This window comes from Sesamum indicum, linkage group LG11 (genome assembly GCF_000512975.1).
Source record: "Sesamum indicum cultivar Zhongzhi No. 13 linkage group LG11, S_indicum_v1.0, whole genome shotgun sequence".
Lineage (NCBI taxonomy): Eukaryota > Viridiplantae > Streptophyta > Magnoliopsida > Lamiales > Pedaliaceae > Sesamum > Sesamum indicum.
The window spans coordinates 6,642,709-6,665,848 of record NC_026155.1 but is presented as its reverse complement, the minus strand read 5'-3'; the positions used below and the strand labels follow the sequence as shown (position 1 = coordinate 6,665,848).

Below are 23,140 nucleotides of genomic sequence, written 5' to 3'. Positions count from 1 at the left end.
GTTAGGTTTTTATCTATTTTTTATGGTGATCTGACCAAAATGCCTTCGTAGATTAAAAATTATAATTTTATTTATTTTTAAAAAAAATTTATAATTGTTTTTATAATTTTTAAAAAATTTTCATCCATCCCATTTAATTTTTTATAAATTTTTTATTTTTTTTTAAAAAAAAAACTGTAAGGGCAAAGTTGACAATTTTATACCTCCATTTAAGGATTACATAATTTTTTCAAACATTAGGGGGTATTTATAAATTTTCAAATAATAAATAGGTATTCATAATTATATCAAATTTTAAAAAAAATTATTGTAATCTACAATTGACTCATAAGATTATTTAATTAAAAATATAATTATTATATTTAAAAATTAGTGCAGCAGTGTCACTAATTACTATTTGTGACTAAATGATCTTTCCCTTTTATATATTAGTGTAGGGGAAAAAAGCAATTATAATTAATTCTTGAGATCATCTAATTAGGGGTATAATTATTTTATTTAAAAATCAGTGGAATGTATCATTAACCGCCGTTTGCATAGTGGGCCCTTTTCTTATACTAGTACAAATTACAAGTACATCATGTGATAGGGTGCTTGTGTAAAATTTTGTCATTAAATATGGGGTGCAATTACAACTACAGCTTAAGTGGTGTATTTGTAATTTTATAATAAAAAATAAATATTCTTGTAATTAGCCTAATTTAAAAAATGATTAACATAATTAACCCTAGTGTTTATTCTATTTAATTCAAGAAAAAAGACAGAAATAAAAATAATGAAAAATAAATAGTTGGGCTGTATTATGGGCCGACGCGGTTTTATTCGGTCCAATTCGTGAAACCGTTGACTGTTCGCCCCCACACAACGACCGTGACTTTCCATTTTCATTCTGGGGGTCGGGGGCCCCACTAGCACAGCAATCATTCAACCTCTATTACCAGAACATAGTACAATTACTCATGCATATAGGTACAACATACCCGATGCACTACTGGTTCTGGCAGTAGTAAAACTGATTTTCCTATCAGCGTCACTGTTCAAACTTCGCGTCGGCCCTTCAAACCGACTTTCCATATATAAAATTCCGTTGCTACTGACTCTGTAACTGTGATTTTTTCACTATTTTCGTCTGCAAACAATGGGGAATTTTTCTCGTCAGATGAGGCTTACATCGGCTCTGATGAAGAGTTTGCGGTCGCGGTGGGGAGCTGTTGCCGCTGGGAATGCGGGTGGTGCGAGATCTTTCACCACGACGGAGGGCCACCGTCCTACCATAGTTCACAAGCGCAGCTTGGATATTCTCCATGATCCGTGGTTCAACAAGGTGAGAAGAGAATATGTGAATATTTTGGTTAATTTGGTGGTATTTTGAGCCTACTATGATGGTTGAGATATTTAGGATCTGAGATTGTGTTGGTTGGAGTGTCTGCTGATTATTTTTCTAAGTTGGTGATGCAGGTTGGCTACACAATTTTTAGAATTTTGTATGGTTTTTTTTGATGTAGTGAATTGGTTAATTTGGTTATTGCTGTTTGCTTGTGTGTGCACAAGTTTAATTTTACTGATTCTTGTGAAGAGTGCGGTACTGCTACGAAAGAAATTGGAAGAATAGCAAAAACTGGCTGCTGTTATTGTGAAATACAGGACATGATCATATAGTACGAAGTAGGCTGCATAGAAACTATATATGGTCATTATGGTGCGTATCATGAACGCAGGCAGATAAGTATTTGGCTTTAACCGAAATAGTAAAAAGCAGTACCTGCCCCATCTACGTGACAAGTTTAACCTCTTTGTCCAAGGAATATCGGTGGAAGAGTTGTGACTTTTTAGATTTACTTGAGTTTTCTGTTGATAGAATAAAGCCAATTTTAACATTATTTCACTTGCACTTGGTATTCTATTTACTGTTTGGCGCTTAAGGCTTACTGTGCTCATCCCAACTCATGGTTTCTCCTTTGCATTTATACTTGGTAATTCTCATGTTATCTATTTTTTTAATCTTTTAATTTCTGTCTTTTGAGGTAAGTCAACACTCATGAAGTTTAGTGTCACCATTTTATGCTTCACAAATATAGGGAACTGCATTTTCAATGACAGAACGTGATCGACTTGACCTTCGCGGCCTCCTGCCTCCAAATGTAATGTCTCCTGAACAACAAATTGAACGCTTTAGTAAGTTCCCTTCCACCATTTTTCTGATATCGTTGTTACTCTTCAAATGCTTAATCTGAAATATGGCATATCTGTTCATTGGGTACATTAATTTTAAGAAAGATGCTGGGTCATTTATCATGAATTAGTGTTGAGTATTAATTGTGGTTCATGTTATGTGTTTGTTTTATCCCAGGGCTTTCTATATTGGCTCGCTTCAGCAGTAATAGGTTTAAGTTAGTTGTGGTCTTGGTTTAGTTGTGAAGATAATAGCTAGTGCACCAACTAAGAAGAATTTTGCTGGACCATGAAGTGTATCGAGTCATTTAATTTGGGTTAGATGAGAATTTTAAGAGCTTGACCCATTAATTAGTCCAACTTAAGTAAAAATAAATGCTTGACTGTGAGATTTAATTAAAGTTTATGAATTATACTTTTGAGTTTCAATTGCTTGTACTAATATTATTTTTGTTTGTTTCATATCCTTCTATAAATCGTAGTGGCTGACTTGAAGAGGCTTGAGTTAAGTGCTAGAGACGGACCATCTGATCCATACAATTTGGCTAAATGGCGCATTCTTAACCGCTTGCATGATAGAAACGAGACAATGTATTATAAGGTCAGCAAACAAATCTGTTCTTTGTCCTCAAATAAGTGGTTGTTGGTATCCTGCAATAACTATGAGGTGGTATATGTTAATTAACTTAATTTACTGTGGTTATTTTCACTACAGCACTTTCAAGTATAATAATGGCACCACTAAAACTGTGCGTTGATGGTTCTGCATCAACAACATTGCTGTGAATTAGTGCAAGAAACCAAAATGTTGTACTGTAAATGATAATTAAGCCAAGTGTTTTCAGTTATACTTAAGAAATCATACTTGCTTAGCTAGCACAAGAGATCAATTTATGTGCACTTGCTGAGTGCAAGGTAACCTTCCTCAGTGATACTGAAATTTAGAATTTTTCCTTGAATCTTTTACAATTCTTACTAGGATTAGGATAACAAAGGTTTTGGCCAGTAATTAGATTGTTTTGGGAAAGGTGTTAGATTCTGTTGCTCTGCACCACCCCAGTGGGCATCCTTAGCTGTCTCTGAAGGTCATTGCCCGTTAATCAGACTATATCTCAGCTTGTATTCTGTTGGCCTCAGATTGCCTGAGAGTCTAGCATGGCTTTTTAGCGTAGATCTCGATCGAGAATTATTTCCTTTTTATGAGGACTATTAGTTTACATATACCAAAGACCTCTTCTTTCTCTCTGATTTTGATATGATGTTAACAGGTTCTCATTGACAACATTGAAGAATACGCACCTATAGTCTATACTCCTACTGTTGGTCTTGTATGCCAGAAGTACAGTGGCTTGTTTAGGCGACCAAGGGGGATGTATTTTAGTGCAGAAGATCGTGGAGAAATGATGTCAATGGTTTACAATTGGCCAGCAGATCAGGTATGTCATACTTGGGAAAGTCGTTGTGTTTGCTGATGTTTCTGACTTCAGGTGTTACATGCACCAGTTTTTGCTGCCTGTAAATTGCTCCAACTGATATCACTGTGTCGCACCAGAAACATAAGCACCTGATAATGCATTGACTATGAGCAATTTCTTGGTTTGTTATATCGGTGCTGGGCGGCTAAGTTTTAAGTTGTAACATTCTGGTGTTTTACCTACCAATATCAAATAAAAAAATTCCTTGTTTTGCTGCACCAGTTATATTTTACATTATTTTGTACTAGATTGCTGCTTCCGCATCATGTATCCTCTACAGACATTGAAAAGGAGCGCAGTTATTGCGCCGCTTTATCATTAATAATTACCAAAATACTAATATGGCCAACTAAAGTTAGATCTAGTGTTTTGTTTTTAAATACTAGTTTCAGAATTGTCTCCTATGTAACTTACTGCTTTTAATTAATTATTGTTTTTTTCCATATAGGTTGATATGATTGTTGTAACGGATGGAAGCAGAATATTGGGTCTTGGAGATCTTGGGGTTCAGGGAATTGGAATTGCAATTGGAAAGTTGGATCTTTATGTTGCCGCCGCTGGGATAAACCCACAGAGAGTACTGTCTTTTTCCGTTTTACCTCTAAATTGCATGAATATCTTTTATATGACATAAAGTTGAACCTGGCTTTACTTCCAAATTTGCCAATATTTTGTGATAATTCTGAAGCCGTCAAGCTGATGATGATTAAAAACTCAAAAATCAGGTATGGTGTCTATGGTAACTCTAGAACTGAGATGTTTTTCAAGGAGCTAAACCATTGAATACTTAACCCCTTTAAAATGCAAATTATAGAAAGAAGGCGAATTATAAAAAGAAGGCAGGGGTAGTTTTTGTGAATCTTTGACCATAAGCATGCCGAAAGGATTCAAATATAGGAACTTTATTTCATTTAATTTTCTTAATTAATTTTAGATATTATTCCTGCCTATCTATGGTGATAATAAACAGCTGAAGTGTCCATATATCTCGAATGTAGTTCGCATTCCTTTTCTGTTTCTGGTTCTTAGTGAGTATTGATTTGTTCAGTAACTTTTTGATGTTATGTGCCCTACAATTTTACTATGATATTCGATTGATAAAAAATAATTCATGGCATACTAAGTAGTTAATGGAGATCTTTGTTGCCTAATCATGTGGTTCTTGCCTTGCAGCCCTGTCCTCATAATCCATGTCCAATTTCTGTCTATTTCTGTAGGTACTTCCTGTCATGATTGACGTGGGAACCAACAATGAGGAGCTTCTGAAAGACCCTTTGTGTAAGTACATCACAGTTATGCTTGTTATGTAACAAGAAATTCATTTAAATTGTTACTTCTCTAAATATCCTCTTTGATGGTTTGTTTTTTACCTTACCAAGCTGAGGTATACCCAGCATCTGAAAATTCTTCTGTTGATTATTATGACTATTTTCTCTCTCAAGGCCTTGGCATTCTGCCACAATTGTTTGATCTATGTACGAGATGTTTCATGCATATGTTATGTTGATGAAGTTGCTCAGAGCCATTCTGCTGATAATTATGTGTTTCTTGTTTATCGCCGTGAATTCACCAGTGAATGCTTCTATTTGAATTTGTATATCTTGTCAAACCAGTTATTATTGAATTCTGTTTAAAGATTTAAAAGCCCCTTAAGAAATCTAGTAATGTCTTCTACATTGTCCCACTTCTAAATCAGCCTTCCTGTATTGTTAGTGGTTGGTAGGTCATATTCTTCTCCTCTGCTCTTAAGATTCATAACAATGACCTTACTGCTATTTTCTTGCAGATCTGGGATTGCAAGAGCACCGTCTTGACGGGGATGAGTATGTTGCAGTCATTGATGAATTCATGGAAGCAGTCTTTACTCGTTGGCCGCATGTGATTGTCCAGGTGCTTATTTGACTTGCTGGTTGATTATAACCTTCTGATTTTAGTGTGCCGTGTTGTTTAATTTGTAATTCAAAGAAAGTTAATTTCCTCTAAGTTACTAACGCACACAGAATATGTGCAGTTTGAAGATTTTCAAAGTAAGTGGGCCTTCAAGCTGTTGCAGCGTTATAGGAATGAATATAGAATGTTCAATGATGATGTTCAGGTTGGTATTCATCTCCAAGTACTTTTGTGCTACGCCTATTAATGGCATTTATGCCCTGAACTTGGCATAGCATCTAGACTTTTATCTTAAATCAATAATTAGTGAAAAATTCTTGAGATGTTAGAGAGGCAGTGCTTTCACTGATCATGTTTTTAAGATCTGTGTCTAATATGGACCATAAATGGGCTAATGCATTCTTATAATACTTGTTCCAACTTGACTTGAAAATTTGAGCTGCTGAGAACGGGCATAGTTCAGTTATTTACACCTTCAAACCGATTGATATGAGCATGCATGGTGAAAAAGATATAAATGATAAGTAAAGCAACAGCAGCAGGATTTTATTTTAGCGGACAGATTAGGGACATTTTTGGTGTGTAAAGTGTAACAAATGTAGATTGAGACTTACTTTATTGGAGTATTCATGGGGATTATAAGATGTATTTTGACTAGATTAGTAGAAGGTCTTTGTATTCCGTATCTGGGATCATGCTTCTGCAACTGAATAAGTCTTATATGGGAGGCAGTCTCATTTTCTCAGATAGAATTCATATGAATGTTCCAATAGAGCATTTGTTTGGATATTAATAGTGGATATGGATTGAGGAGGATCTCTAGTTGACGTCTCTCCCTCTCTCTCACACACAGACACAGTCTGAAATGTGCATACATAATATGTTTGGCTTTTCATGCAATCTAGACATAATGGGAGTTTCACTTACGAGAAACACCTGTTAATGTGTATGAAAACAACGAATACAAATTGCAGCCAGAAAAAATTATTGTCAAGAACTTTCACTATTCACATATGATAAAGCTTTATGGTTAACATAGAACTCAAAAAATTAAACATTGATACAAAGTCGACTTGAATTTGTGCTCTTAAGTTGTCTATGTCTATTGAGGGAAGCACTATGTTATATGTGATGCAGATGAACTATCTTAAATGCTATCGGGCATGAAAACCTTAGGAGAAACGAATTTATTTGGTATATTCCAAAAGAGTGAAGTTCTAAATACATCACATGCTTAATTCACTTATTGAATTCTAATTTAAACAAGACATGCCATAAAAAGGAAATTAAACCAAGAATAATACTAGGGTCTAAAAGATTGATAATTAAAAATAAATGAAGTTACTATTATAATATCAGTTGCATAAGCTGCATGGATTTCAGATAGAACCACCAAGAGATCAAGTGAAAGAGAATGCGGGTTTCATACCTTGTTCTATGAATTATGATCTTGCAAGATCCTAAGCACCATGAATTGAGGATTGATGCTTGTTACTGCTGTCATGAGATTTTTTTGTTCTTTTAGTAGTATCATCCTGTGATAACAAAACTGATTTCTGAATAACTGAATGGTATAAGACATTAGGCATTTCCTGGTCTTCACAATTGAAAAATCAGTTTACGTGTGTGGTTCCCTGCAAATATACCAACAGGGAACAGCAGGGGTTGCACTTGCTGGTCTTTTAGGAGCAGTTAGAGCACAAGGAAGGCCGATGATTGACTTCCCAAAGATGAAGATTGTCGTTGCTGGTGCTGGGAGGTATTATTTTATTGTTGTAGTTGGTTCCTCCGTTTGTTCATTGTACTAGTAGCTGAGACTTGAATTACAGTGCTGGAATAGGCGTTCTCAATGCTGCAAGAAAAACGATGGCTAGGATGCTAGGAGATACTGAAGTTGCTTTTGAAAGTGCTAGAAGTCAATTCTGGGTTGTTGATGCTAATGTGAGGAATCTACTAGTATATATCTTTTAATTTGCTTACTTTTTGGTTGGTTTCTATGAGTTTGATGCGTTTCTTAGAGAATACAACTGCTGCTTGCTTTTAAGCTGAAACATCAAGCAACAATTTTCTTGTTTCCATCTGCAGCTATTCAAAAATATTTTTCAACAGCTGCAATTACTTAAATAGTAAAATGATAATGCTTATGCGATTCAGGGTCTTATAACGGAGGCACGTGAAAACATTGATCCAGAAGCTCGCCCATTTGCTAGGAAGGTGAGAGAAACTGAACGGCAAGGGTTGGCAGAAGGAGCAAAGCTCGCGGAAGTGGTCAGTATATTAGGACTTGAGCAACTTCTAAGATTGGATGCTTAATTATTAGATGTCCTCTAGGATCCGCTTAAATGCCTTCTAATCACATCCGTTTATGATACGGTAATCTATCAATTGATCTTATTTAGATCCCTCCTATTACTGTGTATCATAGAAAATATCTGTTAAAATTTTTTTACAATATTTTATGAATATTAGATTCAAAGAAGTACCAGAGAACGAGTTATCTCTGTTCTATAGCATCTTTTTTCTTTTCTTTTGTTTTTTACACCAAACTTTTTGGAAAAATTGGTTGATTTTTTGTGACAATTATGTTGTCAGACCAACCCCTTTGAGCAACTGCAGTGGAACTTGTAAGTATGACCATGACATTTAGAAGGTTAATCTATATGACCTCTAGCTTATTAACATGACATAGAGATCTAAGAAGCTGTTTAGACTGCTAATTTAAGTAGTTTAACCAGCATATATGTGAGAATACTCTATAGAGGTGGTGTTGGTCTATCTGTGCCCTTGTCATACTTCAGAGATCAACCTTATATGTTACCACATATGAGCAGTTAAAAAGACTAAGGACTTCCTTGTCAATTCAAATTGGACCCTTTTCAGGTCCTCAGTCAATGGATATGCTTAATATCAAAGAGAACATATTAATATGCATGTATGTTGTATGAATATTTATTTTCTCGGATGTTTAAGTTTTATGTTCCAGTTTAAAGTGACTGATAAATTTATGCATAAGAATTGTTTGGTTTTCATCTAATCAGGTAAGGCAAGTGAAGCCAGATGTGCTTCTTGGTTTGTCTGCTTGTGGAGGTTTGTTTTCCAAAGAGGTATGCAATTCATTTTCATCTGTTTTAATTTCTTACAATATTTTCCACCAGTAGAATAATTGCTTGCATTGTTTCTTTAACTTATGCTTTTTCCTCCATTCATGTTCCCCTGGATGCCTTAAGAAACACTAGAAGTTGTAGTTTTATGTGGAATCAAACTGCTTTCCAATTGTCAGGTATTAGAAGCTCTCAAAGGTTCAACTTGATTCCATGCTTTCCAATTGTCAGGTATTAGAAGCTCTCAAAGGTTCAACTTCTACAAGACCTGCAATTTTTCCAATGTCTAATCCTACGAAAAATGGTACTATTCTAAGTTGATCAAATTTGTTAAGTGAACATCTTTTTCTCCTGTTTTATTGAGAAAATTCTGTGAGTACTCTTTCAGCTGAGTGCACCCCAGAGGAAGCATTTTCCATAGTTGGCGACAACATCATTTTTGCCAGTGGGAGCCCATTTAACAATGTTGATCTTGGTATGTTTGTGACTTTGCTTGGTGCTGCTTGCTTCCATTCATTTTCATTCAATTTTCTCTCGCTACATGTAATTTAAAGCCACATACAGTTGTACTGCTGAGAATGGAGAACTGTAGACTGGTATTAAGCGTGTGAAAATATATCCCATTCACATCCAGACTCTTTGTCAAACTAAGTCTTAGATATCTAAATACGTGGAGGACTTTAATCCAAAAACAGGTTGCACTGTCTTATATACCGATTTTTAGTATCATTCTATTGAGATCTGCACGATCGCTTGCATAACCGTCGGGTTACCATATTATTTCTTGCAGCATATTCGCTTAAATTCTTCTACAAGGATTGTGAACTTGTGAAATGAGTTTGTTCACTCGTTGAGTTTACTGTTTAATCTCAGAATTTTGGCTCTCTCCTAGGATGATTCTATATGATGCCTTCCTAGTCTTGTTATGCAGATCTGTTTCTAGAATTACACTGTTGTGTAAGAATTCTGCCGATTATCAACAAAATGTCATTTTGTTGAATGGATTATTTGCTGATGTTTCAATATGGCGCTGCTTGCTTATTCCCGCTGAGTTGAACTCATAGTTCTACTGAATTAAAGAACAAAATAAAGAGTGTGAGAAGTGCCATACAGCAGATAACCTTTAGGATTAGTGACAAAGATATTGTTAGGCGACTGAGCTTAAATTTATGAAAGAACCAGAGCATGATGGGAGATAAGCAAAGTTATCCAAATGTTCCTGGAGTGCATGCCATTTTGCAGGCAGAATATATCTGTTTTGATGGATCTGTTCGAGATTATTCAACTGCTTCCTCCTAAAAATTGTATTGCTTTCTGACTGCAACTAAAAATGCACAGGAAATGGTCATGTTGGCCACTGCAACCAGGCAAATAACATGTTCCTTTTTCCCGGGTTAGATACTGAAAATTCTAATCCATGAATCATCTGTTTACCGTTAGTCCTTCTTTTTAATGAATTCTTGCTCAATTGCAGGATTGGACTTGGAACACTTCTATCTGGATCTAAGATAGTATCAGACGGAATGCTCCAGGCAGCAGCTGAATGGTATATACAATTTTAAACTTTTGATTTTTCAGATACAGTATACTTGTTATTGCAACCCGGCTATTAAATACAGAATAGTGTTACTGGATTAAGAAATCTCTTTCAACCTGGGTTTTGGTGCTGTCCTGGAACAGTTGAATCTATAACAAACTAACACCTGTATGATCCTTTGCTGCTTAGTCCTTAATGTAGAGTATTCTCCAAACTTTGCTACATGACTTTACAGACTTCTTCTTGGAAGTAATGACAAAATATTGTATTCTCCAAAATAATCTAAGACCTTTTTGTCCCAATGATATCAAACTTACCATCTGCGAGAAATTGCCTTGTGATGTTGGAGCCATTTAGGACAAGAACTGCTTCGCTGATATCTTGTGGGTCTTAACATTTGCATTTTCATGAAAACTATGCACAATATAGAGGTCGAATTAAATTACAAAGACCTCCTTTAGCCCATCAACTCAAGTTGTCTTCACTAACATTCTTTATAACTACAGCCTTGCTGCATATATGACCGAGGAAGAGGTACTTCACGGGATTATTTATCCGTCAATTTCAAGGTAGTCAATCTTCTTCTCTACCTTCAAGCCAAATATTTTTCTTCATATCGTCAATAGTTTCCTAAATATTGAAAAACATGCAGAATACGTGATATAACAAAGGAGGTAGCTGCAGCAGTCATTGAAGAAGCCATAGAAGAGGACCTGGCAGAAGGATACCGCGAGATGGATGCACGAGAACTGCAGAAACTTAATAAGGTATAAAAGTTATTTTTTACGTTCGAATTACCTGAGCCTTTGATTTTTCCCTTCTTGCTGATTCGCTTTCTGGAGCCCTTTTATTATTTCATTCCAAAGCCCCCGTTAATTTCTAAGAGACTAAAGTTTTACAAAGCTCATATTTAGAGGGGACTATATCATAAATTGCCTGCAAAATTTCTGAAGTACATCTCTGCATCTATCACATAAATCACCTCTTATCAAAATTTACCTTCAAATGACCTGCATTTCTTCACTTTGTACTTTCATTTGTAAATGACTCCTAGTTAAGCTTCTTCATTGTCCTTATACCAGCAAGCCAGATTCTAAGATATAGCATTAAACGGATAGATCACTAATGATATTATCAGGAAGCGAATAAGGTAGCCGAACAAGGTATATCAGTGTCCGAGTGTTAGAACAAGCTTATTTCTCATGCAGACATTGATTCCAAATAATATCATATTTACTTATGGGGAATTATTCTATTATACCCAAAATATGATATGTGTTGCATATCTTTGAACCTTGCTCCTTGATTTCAGCTGTAACCCATAGGAAATACTTCAAAACACAAGGCATAACTGCATCAAGTACTTGTTTATATCTACAGAATATGAATTAAGTAAAAGGACTTCATCATGGTTCCCCCCAATATTGCCTAATATATTCCAGACATTGAAATTACTGGGGGAAAAATACAACGGCAACTCTCTAGTCCTTTTATTTGTTGATTAATGGTAGTTCATCTATTATGTTTATCTATGTGAAAATCTACACATCTGTTCAAAGTTTGGAGCTAAACTTTCGTGGTTGACATAGCCGTATTATTATTGGTGTTGCAGGATGAGATCAGAACATTTGTAGGGAACAATATGTGGAATCCTGAGTACCCAACATTGGTTTACAAGAAGGATTGATTGAAGAGTTACAATTAGTTTCACAGTTTGTATGAAGGGAATTTATAGGTCGGATCCTGTTACTGTCCCATCCCATGCAAGGGAATTGAGTTGTGTATCTATTCATCTGTTTTTGTTCTCATGAACTCTTCCAATTGCTGATGTTGTAAATGTAAACCACCAACGGAAGTGACTGTATCTCTCTCTACAATTCAATTCAATAATAAATAGGCGTATGATGTTAATTACTAAATGCACTCACATAAAAATGTTTGATCCGGCATGCACTTTTCCATTTGCATCGGGCGCCCTTCCACTACGGGGTATCATCTGCCCGGCAGAATTCACATAGTCTGGTGTGCAAATGAGTCGAGCTCGTTCAAAAGTTCAAGTTTGAGCTCGAGCTCAAGTTCGGTAAGTTTAAAAAGATAGATTCGAGCTCGAGCTTAATTAATTGTATTCTTAAAATATTTGAATTTTAAAAAAATATGAATTATTGTACCATGTGGAATACATTATTTAAAAAATTAAATGAAAATCAGAGAAGAAAATATTCACAAGAAAACAAAAAAAATGCAATACTATTAAAGAAAATTGACAACCATGATCAAAAATCATTTGGTCCAATCATTCTATGAGAAGTAAATCAAAGTTCAATTCCACTACTTAATTTTTAAACTAGCATCAACAAATTCACTTCACCTAAACGTCACAACTCTATTAGTCCATTAAGTTTGTTTTTAAATAATATAAACTAAAATACCATATTTTAATATCATCTAAAACTAAAATATGAGATATGGACTAATACTTCTAATATATAGTGAACAAATGCTTTTTCTTGTGATGGATTGAAATTGTAATGATAAATTCATATGCATTATATTAACTATTTATTTACAAAAAGAAAATAATCAAGACATACTAAATTGTTAATTAAGTTTATTTTTAGCTAATATAAATAAAAATACCATATTTTAATATCATCTAAAACTAAAATATTATATATTAACTTATAATATATGGTAATTTTTGAAATAAATGCATTTGATTGTAGTGGATATGGAATTAAGGTAAATTACAACAACCTCCGCTGAAGTTTGGCATAGTTAAAAATATCCCCTCGTTGTTTAGAAAATTACGATTAACCCTCTGATTTTAATGGCCGTTTAACAATTAGCTCATTCCCATCTCCGTTATGTTCCCATCCATTTTTTATGGTGAACTGACCAAAATGCCTTTGTGAACTAAAAATTATAGTTTTATTTAGTTTTTAAAATCATCTAATTTTTTTATTGACTAAGTGAATAATTTTTTTTAATTTTTCATCCACTTTGTCTGATTTTTTTTATAAATTTTTATTTTTTAAAAAAATAAAAAAATACAGTAAGAGTATAGTTGATAATTTCATACCTCCATCAAAGGATTACATAATTTCATCAAACATTAGGGGGTACTTGTAATTTTTCAAATAGTGAGGGGGTATTCGTAATTATGCCAAACCTCATAGGTCGTTGTAATTTACCCTTAAAATAACTAATGTGCATAAAAATATGTTAACCTAAAGAGGCCCAAGTGGCCCAAAAAAAAAGAAAAGAAAGAAAGAAACGGAAGGCTCCAGGGTACCCGAGGAGGCCCGAGACATCACACACTCATAATGCTCTCAAGAGGCCAAGGATGACCCTGCCCACAGTCTAACTAGGCAGGCCCATACAGTCTAAGTAGCCAAGGAAGAAGGAAAGATAGCCAGGACATCCCACGACTCCGACCATGATTAAAGCCCGACAAAACATTCGATCCAAAAGACCCACACAAATGGCAGCCCACACTCCACCATAGCATCCAGTTGGCATTGGTGTCAGCAACCACCTCGAACCACATTAACCTTGAGAGTCCCACGTGAGCAAGGAGGGATTCCTCGACGGCTGGGACTCCTCACAGGCGAGGGGTCTTTGAAGATAAAGATGATTCCTACTAAAACACTCCTAGCTACGGATAAGGATGATTTATCTCTTATCCCAACTATCCCAACCAAATTTTTCAAAATTCTCAAGAGTGAGATACACTTACATGTTTGGTCTCTCCAGGCGAGGGACGCCCCTCTCACTCTCCAAACACCTCTCTTACTCTCTAAACTATCTCTTAAGGCTCTCTCTAAGCATAATATCACGTATTCATATACTTTTCACCAAATGTATTCACCATATCTCGATTCTTAATTAAGTTCACTTACTTTTTTTTCTAATGTCCCTACTAATTCGATTTTTAATATGCAAGACGTACCCTAGAAGAGCAGGAGGGTACTCTCCTTAAAAAATAAACCCTGCCCCCAAACAGGCATTCTCTTGAGAAAATAAGCCCTGCTCTCCAGTCCGGCATCTTACTCAGAGAATAAGCTTTGCCTTTAGGTAGACATCCCCTCAGTGAATAAATCCTCAAATACAAGCTTCTCTCATGGAGTATCTTTAATATTTTAATTTAATAATTTTTTTAAGGTTTATTTTACCACCTTCGATGTGTTAACATGTATCTTCTTGTAGGAATTTCACGAGGGAGGCATCTTTCTCAAACTTCTCAGATTATAACCCTGCCCCTAGCCAGGCACCCCCTCATAAAAAGTCTTGTCTTCCACACAGGCACATAGGTCCTCCTCCGTGGAGGCACCCCAACCTCCTTCGAGTAGGCGCTTAGGTCCTTCGTTGTTGGATTTTTAAGCTCTGTTTCATGCAGGCTCTTAAGCCCTCCTCCGTGGAAGCATCTAAGTCCTGCTTTCGTCGGACACCTTATTCTTCCTCAAGCGAGGTCTCTAAATCCTGTTCCAAAGAGGGCCCCACAAATAAGCTTTCATCCAAGGAGACACAATAACTTTGCTTCATGCAAAACCTATTCGTAATATATACATGTCTTTGCTATTCAATATTTTATTGCAGAAAAATAAAGTCCTACACGGGAGTAGGCACAAAAGACACTCCTTAAGCGCTCCTCCGTTGAGGCACCTTCATAAAAAGCCATGCTTCGTACAGGCACAAAGTCAGTTTTTATTTTTCTAAGCATGCTTGTGCTACTAACATTGTTTGCAGGAATTCAAAAAAAAAAAAAAAACTCCCTCTTCGAACCTCGCCTATGAAGACATTTATTAATAAGTGCTAAAATCTCAACTTATTAGAGTGAGGGGGAGGGGGCAATTAATGTACATCAAAAAATTTCTGTTCATTCTTTCCTTTTTTTTTTTTTTCTGTTCATTTTCTCTCTTCTTCCATTCTTTAAGAGTGTTAAAAATTTAGACAAAGATAAGAAATTTGTAAGCTTAATTTGAAACGAATTTTCATTAGGATAATTTGAAAGAAATTTTGATTCTGTTTAAATCAATATGAATGACTAAATATCTTTTTTTTTGTGATTTTTTATTATTTTAATTTTCCTATTGTTAAGTTTTATATTTCTCTTAAACAAATTCATTTTTGTATATCAGATATTTGTTAGTTGAAATTGGCCTTCAAGATTGTAGTATTCTCTCCATCAATACATTCCATTTCATAAAACAATTCACATTAAACGCAATAAGATAAGCTCTTTATTTACCAATAATTAACATAGACATCATCAATTTAAATACTTTATTAAAATTTGGTATTAATACTCCACCATAGCATTTATGGACATACCAAGAGGAGAAATGTGTGGCTCCAATTATTACAAACTTAAAATACAAACTCATTGAAAGTTTAGTTTCTATGTAATTATGTAATTAAAGTTCCCAACTCAAATATCACTGTTGATCCACCTAATAATACTGATGATCGACTTATAATTTCATTCGGCTAGTCCCCGTGACTTATCTCATGAAAAGTGTGTAAAATGAGTTGTCTACTCAATAAATAGAGCTAATTAGCCTATATACACTCACACACAGATGACACAAACACAAACACACATACGTAATAAGACAAATTCTATGCAATGGTACCAACCTACAAATATTCATTATACAAGCACCACATAATCATGCAATAACCAGTACTAACAATCATATATCAATCCACAACGTAATACACTCGAAATTATTATTATTATTTTTTTCTTTAGGCCCTGCTTACCCAACTAGAGTGCATCATTCAATGGTTTTGTCGGCTATCATCATATCAATCGGTATCATATAATATACAACAAAGAATACCCGTCAAATGCGATATCCCCACACCAACCTCAATTTGTAGAAATATCAGCACAGGATATCACAATGACCATGGCATCCCCATTGTAATACGTGCCCTAGTTAGGTAAGTAATCTCTTTATCTTAATTTACAACATCCCCATCGATAATTTCATTATTCAATTTCATTCAACAATAAAATATAACATCGCATCATCATTCATCTGTCTTTACTACACCATAACCACGTATAAATACATAACAATTATATATATGTATATATATAAATCTATTTAACTATACATACATCATCCTCAAAATGATTAAGTTAGTAGAAGACTAGAAGGACCTCGTCAACTTTTTATTTTATCTTCATGTCCTATAATAAATTATAATAGGTATAATCATTATCTCGAAAATGTCGTGAACTCTGAATAAAATATTAAATAGTACGATATTCTAAGCTTTTCAAGTATACATAATTTATCAATTAATTCATAATAATTTATTAATTGAAACCCCTCATATTGTTATATCTGTTGTTTTTTACAACATCTCTAGGTTAACACTAGAATTATATCAAAATCATGTACTCTTTCAATAAAGATAATATTTCTTATAATTTTCTTTGTTTCTAGTATTTTATAATCAATTCCTCAATATTATGACAATTAATTAAAACACCTATACATATAATTAAATATATGATTAATAATTTCAATTACGTTATATAAATCTATCACTAACTTATAAATAATCAAATCTGTATTATTTTTTATTAAATATTAATTTGAAATAGTAAAATTGTATTTAATAAATTTACTAATTAATAATATAAATGCAGGAAATAAATAAAAAATTTCTAATGATTGGTTACCTGATTTTCATAATTAAGATTCCACTGTGTGTGTGTGTTTTAAACTGCATGTGCATATATGCAATTAAATCCGTATGTATATAAATATAAATAGTACATATTATTCTTGTTTGCATAGGGACGCGTGCCACCAGTCACCAACTTTTACCCTTAATTTTTGGGATAATTACATTTTTCTCCCACGAGGTTTGGTGTAATTACGTATAAATTTTTTGTGACTTGGGAAATTACATCTAGCTCCCTAAGGGTTTACTTCTCTATAACAAATAAATCCATTCATTAGTCAAAATTTATCAAATTTGCTGATATTATTAAAAAAAATTGAAAACAAAATCAATATTTATTTTTGTTAGACATATTACTGATTTATTGCAGGTCAAGTAAATATTTTTATGATCAAATTACCCTCATACGTCTTCATGCGTTAATTCATGTGATGAGGTATATCTTCACCATTATAAGATTATTTTAGTTGGGAAAAAATTATTTCACCTACAATAAGTTAGTAATAATTCAATCGAAAGTAAATATCAATTTTTATTCATTTTTTTTATTTATATCATTAAATTTGGTGAATTTTACTAATGAATGGACTTATTTGTTAGATGGAAGCAAATTTCATGAACGTTAGGCATAGTTTTTCAAATCATAGAAAGTCTATATATAATTACACCAAACCTTAGAAGAGGGAAGTGTAAGTATTCCTTAATTTTATATTATTTTAGTGCATCTTATCTTTTTTTCTCAAAATTCCAACTTTATCCCTCAAATTTGTTACTTATTGTTAATTAAAGACTTTAACTTGGAGATCATTTGTAACATATAATCATAATCATATATAATTTATAACATAGTTTATGGTTTATGTAATTCATAATCATTGTCCACAACTCCCTTATTGAGATAAATCATAATCATATACAATTGTTCATAAATAATTTAATCATAGTAGTTTAGTATTATTTGTATTAATTAATCATAGTAATTTAATATTTTTCAATAATTTTAGAATAATATCAAATAATATATAAAATAAAATATAAACTTTAATATTATTTGAAAACTTTTATATTAACATTAATGCGCATATTTGAAAATAAATTAAAAATGATCTATTTGAATTAAAATTATTGTAATGAGGGTAAAGTAGTTCAATATAAAGTTGAATTTCTTTACAAAAAAATCAAAGCAGTTAGAAACACCCTCGCCTTATAATATACGGATACTTGAAAAAATTATTCGATGCAGGGTCGGTCACGTGTTGGACACGGACATTGCTCGGACACGACATCGACGTGTCCAATAATTTGAAAAAGAAAAAAAAAAAAAAGACACTATGTCAGACACGCTAACACATTTTGGAGGCATGTCCGACATGTTTTGGACATGTTTTGTATTCAAGACAAAATGAATTTTAAGCTTAATAAAAAAAATAATTGACTCCTCTTAAACTAAAAATATTATGATGTGAAATTACTAAAATTCGAGAGATGTTCACAATAATTTAACTAATTTAAATTATTAAAAAAATTTCATTTGCATTCTTTTAAAATAAATTGATTGTGTATATTTTTGCAACCATATTCGATTAGAAATGTAGATGTAAGACATACTATTTTATATTTTATTTTAATATTTTTCATATTTCATACTTTAGTTTTATGAAAAATTGAGAATATATATAATAAAAATATATATTATATATAGTCGTGTCAGTGCGTGTTGTGTCCTAATTTTTTTACATTTTTCGTGTAACCTTCTCCGTGTCCATGCATCACAGATCCTCTCTCTTTCGAAATGCTTCTACCTTTTGACTTAAAATTACTTCTTTAAATAATTTTAAAAATAAAATTGACATTCTAAATATCATAAAAATATTTTTTTAAAATTAAAAGTTGAAAAATACTTTTTCAAAACTCACGTAAACAGTCCCTATATCTGTTAATTCATCGTAGGTTTTGCTTATTTTTTATTTTCGTGTTAGAGCAACATCAAGCCCTAATTTCATGAAATTCTTTATTTTAAAGGCTTATAATTTGAAAATTATATAATATTAGTGATGTTACTGTGAATGAACCAGCAACATTCCTTCACTTTTGGTTGAGTTTTATTGAATTAATTGGAAAAGGATTAGATTTTTTCAGAATAAGTTAAGCCATACGTTTACCTACTCTAGATGGGATATATTTTCTTTCTATATATATAATATATAATTTATTATATCTGATTCGTTTTCCATTACGAGATCGTTCTGATGGAATGTTGCATGGACTGACTTGATGAAACGAAGGAAATAAGTTGGAAATATGCACAAACAAAGGAGTTAAGCTTGTTCCCGATGTAAGTAATCTAATGATCAAATTATTGGAGGGAAGCTCATAAGTTTACAATATGGGAGCTAGAAGACACTAATATGTTGTAATAATAGATATATGTAGTCCCATTAATGAGAAGCTGTTAGAGTTTTCGGCCAATGTAGGGATGGCAACCGATCTCTCCATATTAAGATATGTATTTCTCATTTATAGGGGTATGTTGATCCACTATGTTCTGACAGAGACTCTTTGGGCCTAGATTTCCTAGTCATAGTTATGGGTTTTCAGTTTTTTGAAAAGGACGAGATTCGTGGAGTGGTCCAACACTGAAATACTGACTTTTGTACATATAATCTACTTCCCCTAATCTAAACTTTTGGAGGGAACTTCCAATTTTGAATGTTGGCATTGATCTTGCTCGTTCATTCTGATATGTCTTGTCAACTTCCTTCTTTTTCTACTCGTTGCATCTTTTCTTCATCTTTTGTCTAGATCGTTGAAACCACCACCCTTCACATAAGGTCCTGCTATATAAGGAAAGGGTCCCCTCATTTCCTTCTTTATGATTTTTTATATCATCTTTTTGTAAAATTTTACAGACCTTTTGATCTCAGAAAGGACTTGAGAGTGAACCTGTGGTGTTTTCGGCCTACATTTTAAGTATCTCTTTGAACCTCTTTTTTTTAATAATGTCCCATAACTCTGACTCTACATCTAATTCTGTCTTTGATTCAAAGTCTTCATCACCATCTTCACTTCCCTCAGGATCAATGGAAGTGAAGAGGGTTTATGAAGAAATTGAGGTTCATGAAGATCCGGCCTTGTTGACTAGCACCAAACATCTTCTTGGTTTGGAGATGGCGAAGATTCTTTTATCAATTGCCTTGTCCATTAGACATAGATATCATATCCCTCTATGCCTCGTTTACTTTGTTGGATATGATACATGAGTGATAGGATAATCCAAGATTAAATATAGAATAAGATAATCCATGATTTTTTTTATTAATAATCCAGGATTAATTATATATTGTTTACTCTATTTGATAAAAAATATTAGGATATATATTGTCATATATTTGCATTGTGGAATAAGATTAATTAAAACCACAAAATATCATTTTATATATATTTTATTGAATAGCATATATAAGTATATATTAAATAGTAATAGATAGAAAATAAATAAATATCTTACTTAGTACAAATATATAATTTATTCTCTCTCTCGCTCTCAGATCAATATTTTATCATGGGTTCGAACCTTATCAAGGATTGATTCCAAATCGCAAGTCGAGCTCCTGAAACTTCTTTTGAATTTTATGTCCATCGGAGCTCATTTCTTTTTTCCAATTAAGAAGTAAAAAAATAAAAAATAAAAATCAATAAAATGAAATGACTAATTAATATATATTCCCTTTTCATAACTTGGACAACCCAAAAAATTTAAAATATTATTTCATAAGTGAAACAAATTTCAAATAACCACAAGTTCAAAGAAAATAAAGTTCAATTAGAAACAAGATTTTTTGTGTTTATTACATAAATACAATATTATATTTTATCCTTTAACTGTATGCTTTTACTTTGTAATTATAGTAATTTCTATTTATAAAGTACCTATTAAATTTTAGTTAGCATGTTTTTTATTTATAAATTTATTTTATCATAATAATGGAATAATTTTATTGAAATAATACAAGTCACGTGCTTCTGGCTGGTACTAAAAAATGACTTGAAAAATCATCTTATATTATTAAATGTTGATTTCCGTTTATTGTATAGGAAGTTTATATATATATATATATGGATCGTTTGGGCGCATGATTATGCATAATATGATTGTCTACATGTATAATTACATTGATGTATATGTTGGGAGTATTTATTTATTTATAAGGGTAAAAAGATAAATTTTTACATACAAGTCATATAATAAACATATACGCTTTACCACACTACATAATTTTCAATACCACTATAAATACTCAAAATATTATTTTTTAAGGGAGACGATTCATTGATTTGACATCTGATAGGCATAAAAAACTCTCTCTCAAAATTGGTATTGATTTCACCTGGTGCGCAATCGTGTCATGAGTAAAATTTTCATTTCATCATCGTCTAATTCTCTCCCCTTTTTGAAAAAATTTTCAAAAAGTAGAACTTTTGCCATAGTTTTATAACTTTTTCGAAAAAATTAGACATTTTTTTTTCTTATGAAATGTCTATTTTAAATTTTTGCCTTATAAAAATTGTATTTCAATAAAAAATTAGATGTTTTTTTTTAATCTTTTATATTTATTCATATATTACAATATTAATAATTTAAAAAAGAATACCCTCAATAGTCTTTTTACGTTCAATCATATTTTTTAATTCCTTCAACCAAATATCAAATTATATTATTACATTAGATATCATACATCAAACCAAACACCATACAACAAATGAAAAAAAATAATTATCATTCTATTTCTCGTCCCATCTAATTACATCATATCTAATCCTATCACACGAACTAAACGAGGTCTTAATAATCTTTTTACATTTAATTATATTTTATAATCCCTACCAAACACCAAATTATATTTCACATATCGAATCATCTGTTAGATAATAATAAATAATGGGATTAATTATCATTTTATTTTTCATATCACTTAATCACGTCATACTTAATTCTATCGCACGAACGAAACGAGATCATATCATGTACCACACATTGCACGAACAAAACGAGATCATATCATGTACCACACATTGGGCTGACCCACAACCGGCAGGCGGCGGCCACACCCCAACGGTGCACCTCACCCCATGACCCACTTCTCTTTTTTTCAAATTTCAAAATTTTTAAACGTTACCCAAAAAATAAAATTGAAAGAGGAAAGGTACAACACCGTTAAACCTGTCGCATTCAACCCCACCGTACTACAAGTGGAAGGGAACCACCCAAATATTACTCCGTTGTCCGCACTGCGCACCTGGCGCAATATATCCCTAACCCACGAACAAAACATCACACCTTTCATTTTTTCTACAGCAATTTGAAAAACCAGTCCAATTTCAGACTTCTCCGAGTCTCTCTCTCTCTCTCTCTAGAGTTCGGCAGTTGTTTCTCTGTTGTCTATTGCTTTAATCCTAAGTTTCTTTGTATTTTCATAACTCGAAATCGTTTTAGATAGCTGAACATTAGTGGAGTTCTTGATTTAGATCTGTTGTTGTTTGTGCCGAAATTTGGAAGTTTAAGTAGAAACGATGGCGACTATGGAGAGTTTGATTGGACTGGTGAACAGAATACAGAGGGCTTGCACCGCCCTAGGAGACTACGGTGGTGGCGACCAGGCCTTTTCGTCTCTTTGGGATGCCCTCCCTTCCGTCGCTGTCGTCGGGGGCCAGGTGATTGTCTGATTTTTGTTGTTTTGTACAAGAAATTTATTTGTTACGTGGAGTTAGTTGAAATAGGAAATCAGAGAATGGATAGTTCTTGTTTGTTGGTGATGGTGCTTTGAGAAACCAGCAGATCCGCGCAGATAATGTAGTGGGTTCTTTACTTTTTAGGGTAAATAGAGCATTTTTGTTGATTCTGTTGTAAGATGAGTGGCAGGGAGTGTTGTTTATCTTTTTGTTTTTTTGAACTTTTTTGTAGTTAATTGTGAATTGGATTAAACTTTTTGTGGGTTTCTGAAATTCCTTTTTGTGGTTTGAGCTGGATACAGAGTTCAGGCAAGTCGTCGGTGCTGGAGAGCATAGTAGGACGTGATTTTCTTCCTCGAGGCTCCGGTTAGTCCTTTTTGCAATTTGATTATACTTGCAAGGCTCCCATTTGGATATTATGTTTGAGTTTGATTTGATTATCTCCAATGATTGATGCTTTCAAGTTTTCTGGGTTGTTGAACGTAGGAATTGTTACGAGGCGGCCGTTGGTATTGCAACTGCAGAAAACAGAG

The 23,140-nt window shown here is 33.2% G+C and overlaps 2 protein-coding genes across 2 annotated transcripts in view; both read left to right on the top strand.

Annotated features, from left to right (window-relative positions):
• On the top strand, positions 1,073-12,094 carry LOC105173441 (NAD-dependent malic enzyme 62 kDa isoform, mitochondrial). Its single transcript, XM_011095173.2, has 19 exons — positions 1,073-1,324; positions 2,079-2,175; positions 2,655-2,773; positions 3,441-3,608; positions 4,096-4,224; positions 4,865-4,925; positions 5,434-5,537; positions 5,659-5,742; positions 7,190-7,296; positions 7,367-7,478; positions 7,692-7,805; positions 8,576-8,641; positions 8,870-8,942; positions 9,027-9,113; positions 9,977-10,031; positions 10,113-10,184; positions 10,682-10,744; positions 10,828-10,942; positions 11,788-12,094. Exons 1-19 carry the CDS (start codon positions 1,139-1,141, stop codon positions 11,860-11,862), a joined length of 1,887 nt encoding a protein of 628 aa, XP_011093475.1. The 5' UTR covers positions 1,073-1,138; the 3' UTR covers positions 11,863-12,094.
• The window catches only part of LOC105173440 (dynamin-related protein 1E-like), a 5,771-nt gene continuing 4,830 nt past the window's right edge, over positions 22,200-23,140 (top strand). Inside the window, exons 1-3 of the mRNA XM_020697772.1 lie at positions 22,200-22,589; positions 22,910-22,973; positions 23,094-23,140. The exon at positions 23,094-23,140 is cut by the window's right edge and continues 43 nt beyond it. Coding sequence (XP_020553431.1) covers positions 22,449-22,589; positions 22,910-22,973; positions 23,094-23,140 — 252 coding nt within the window. The 5' untranslated portion in view covers positions 22,200-22,448. The remainder of the gene's footprint in view (positions 22,590-22,909; positions 22,974-23,093) is intronic.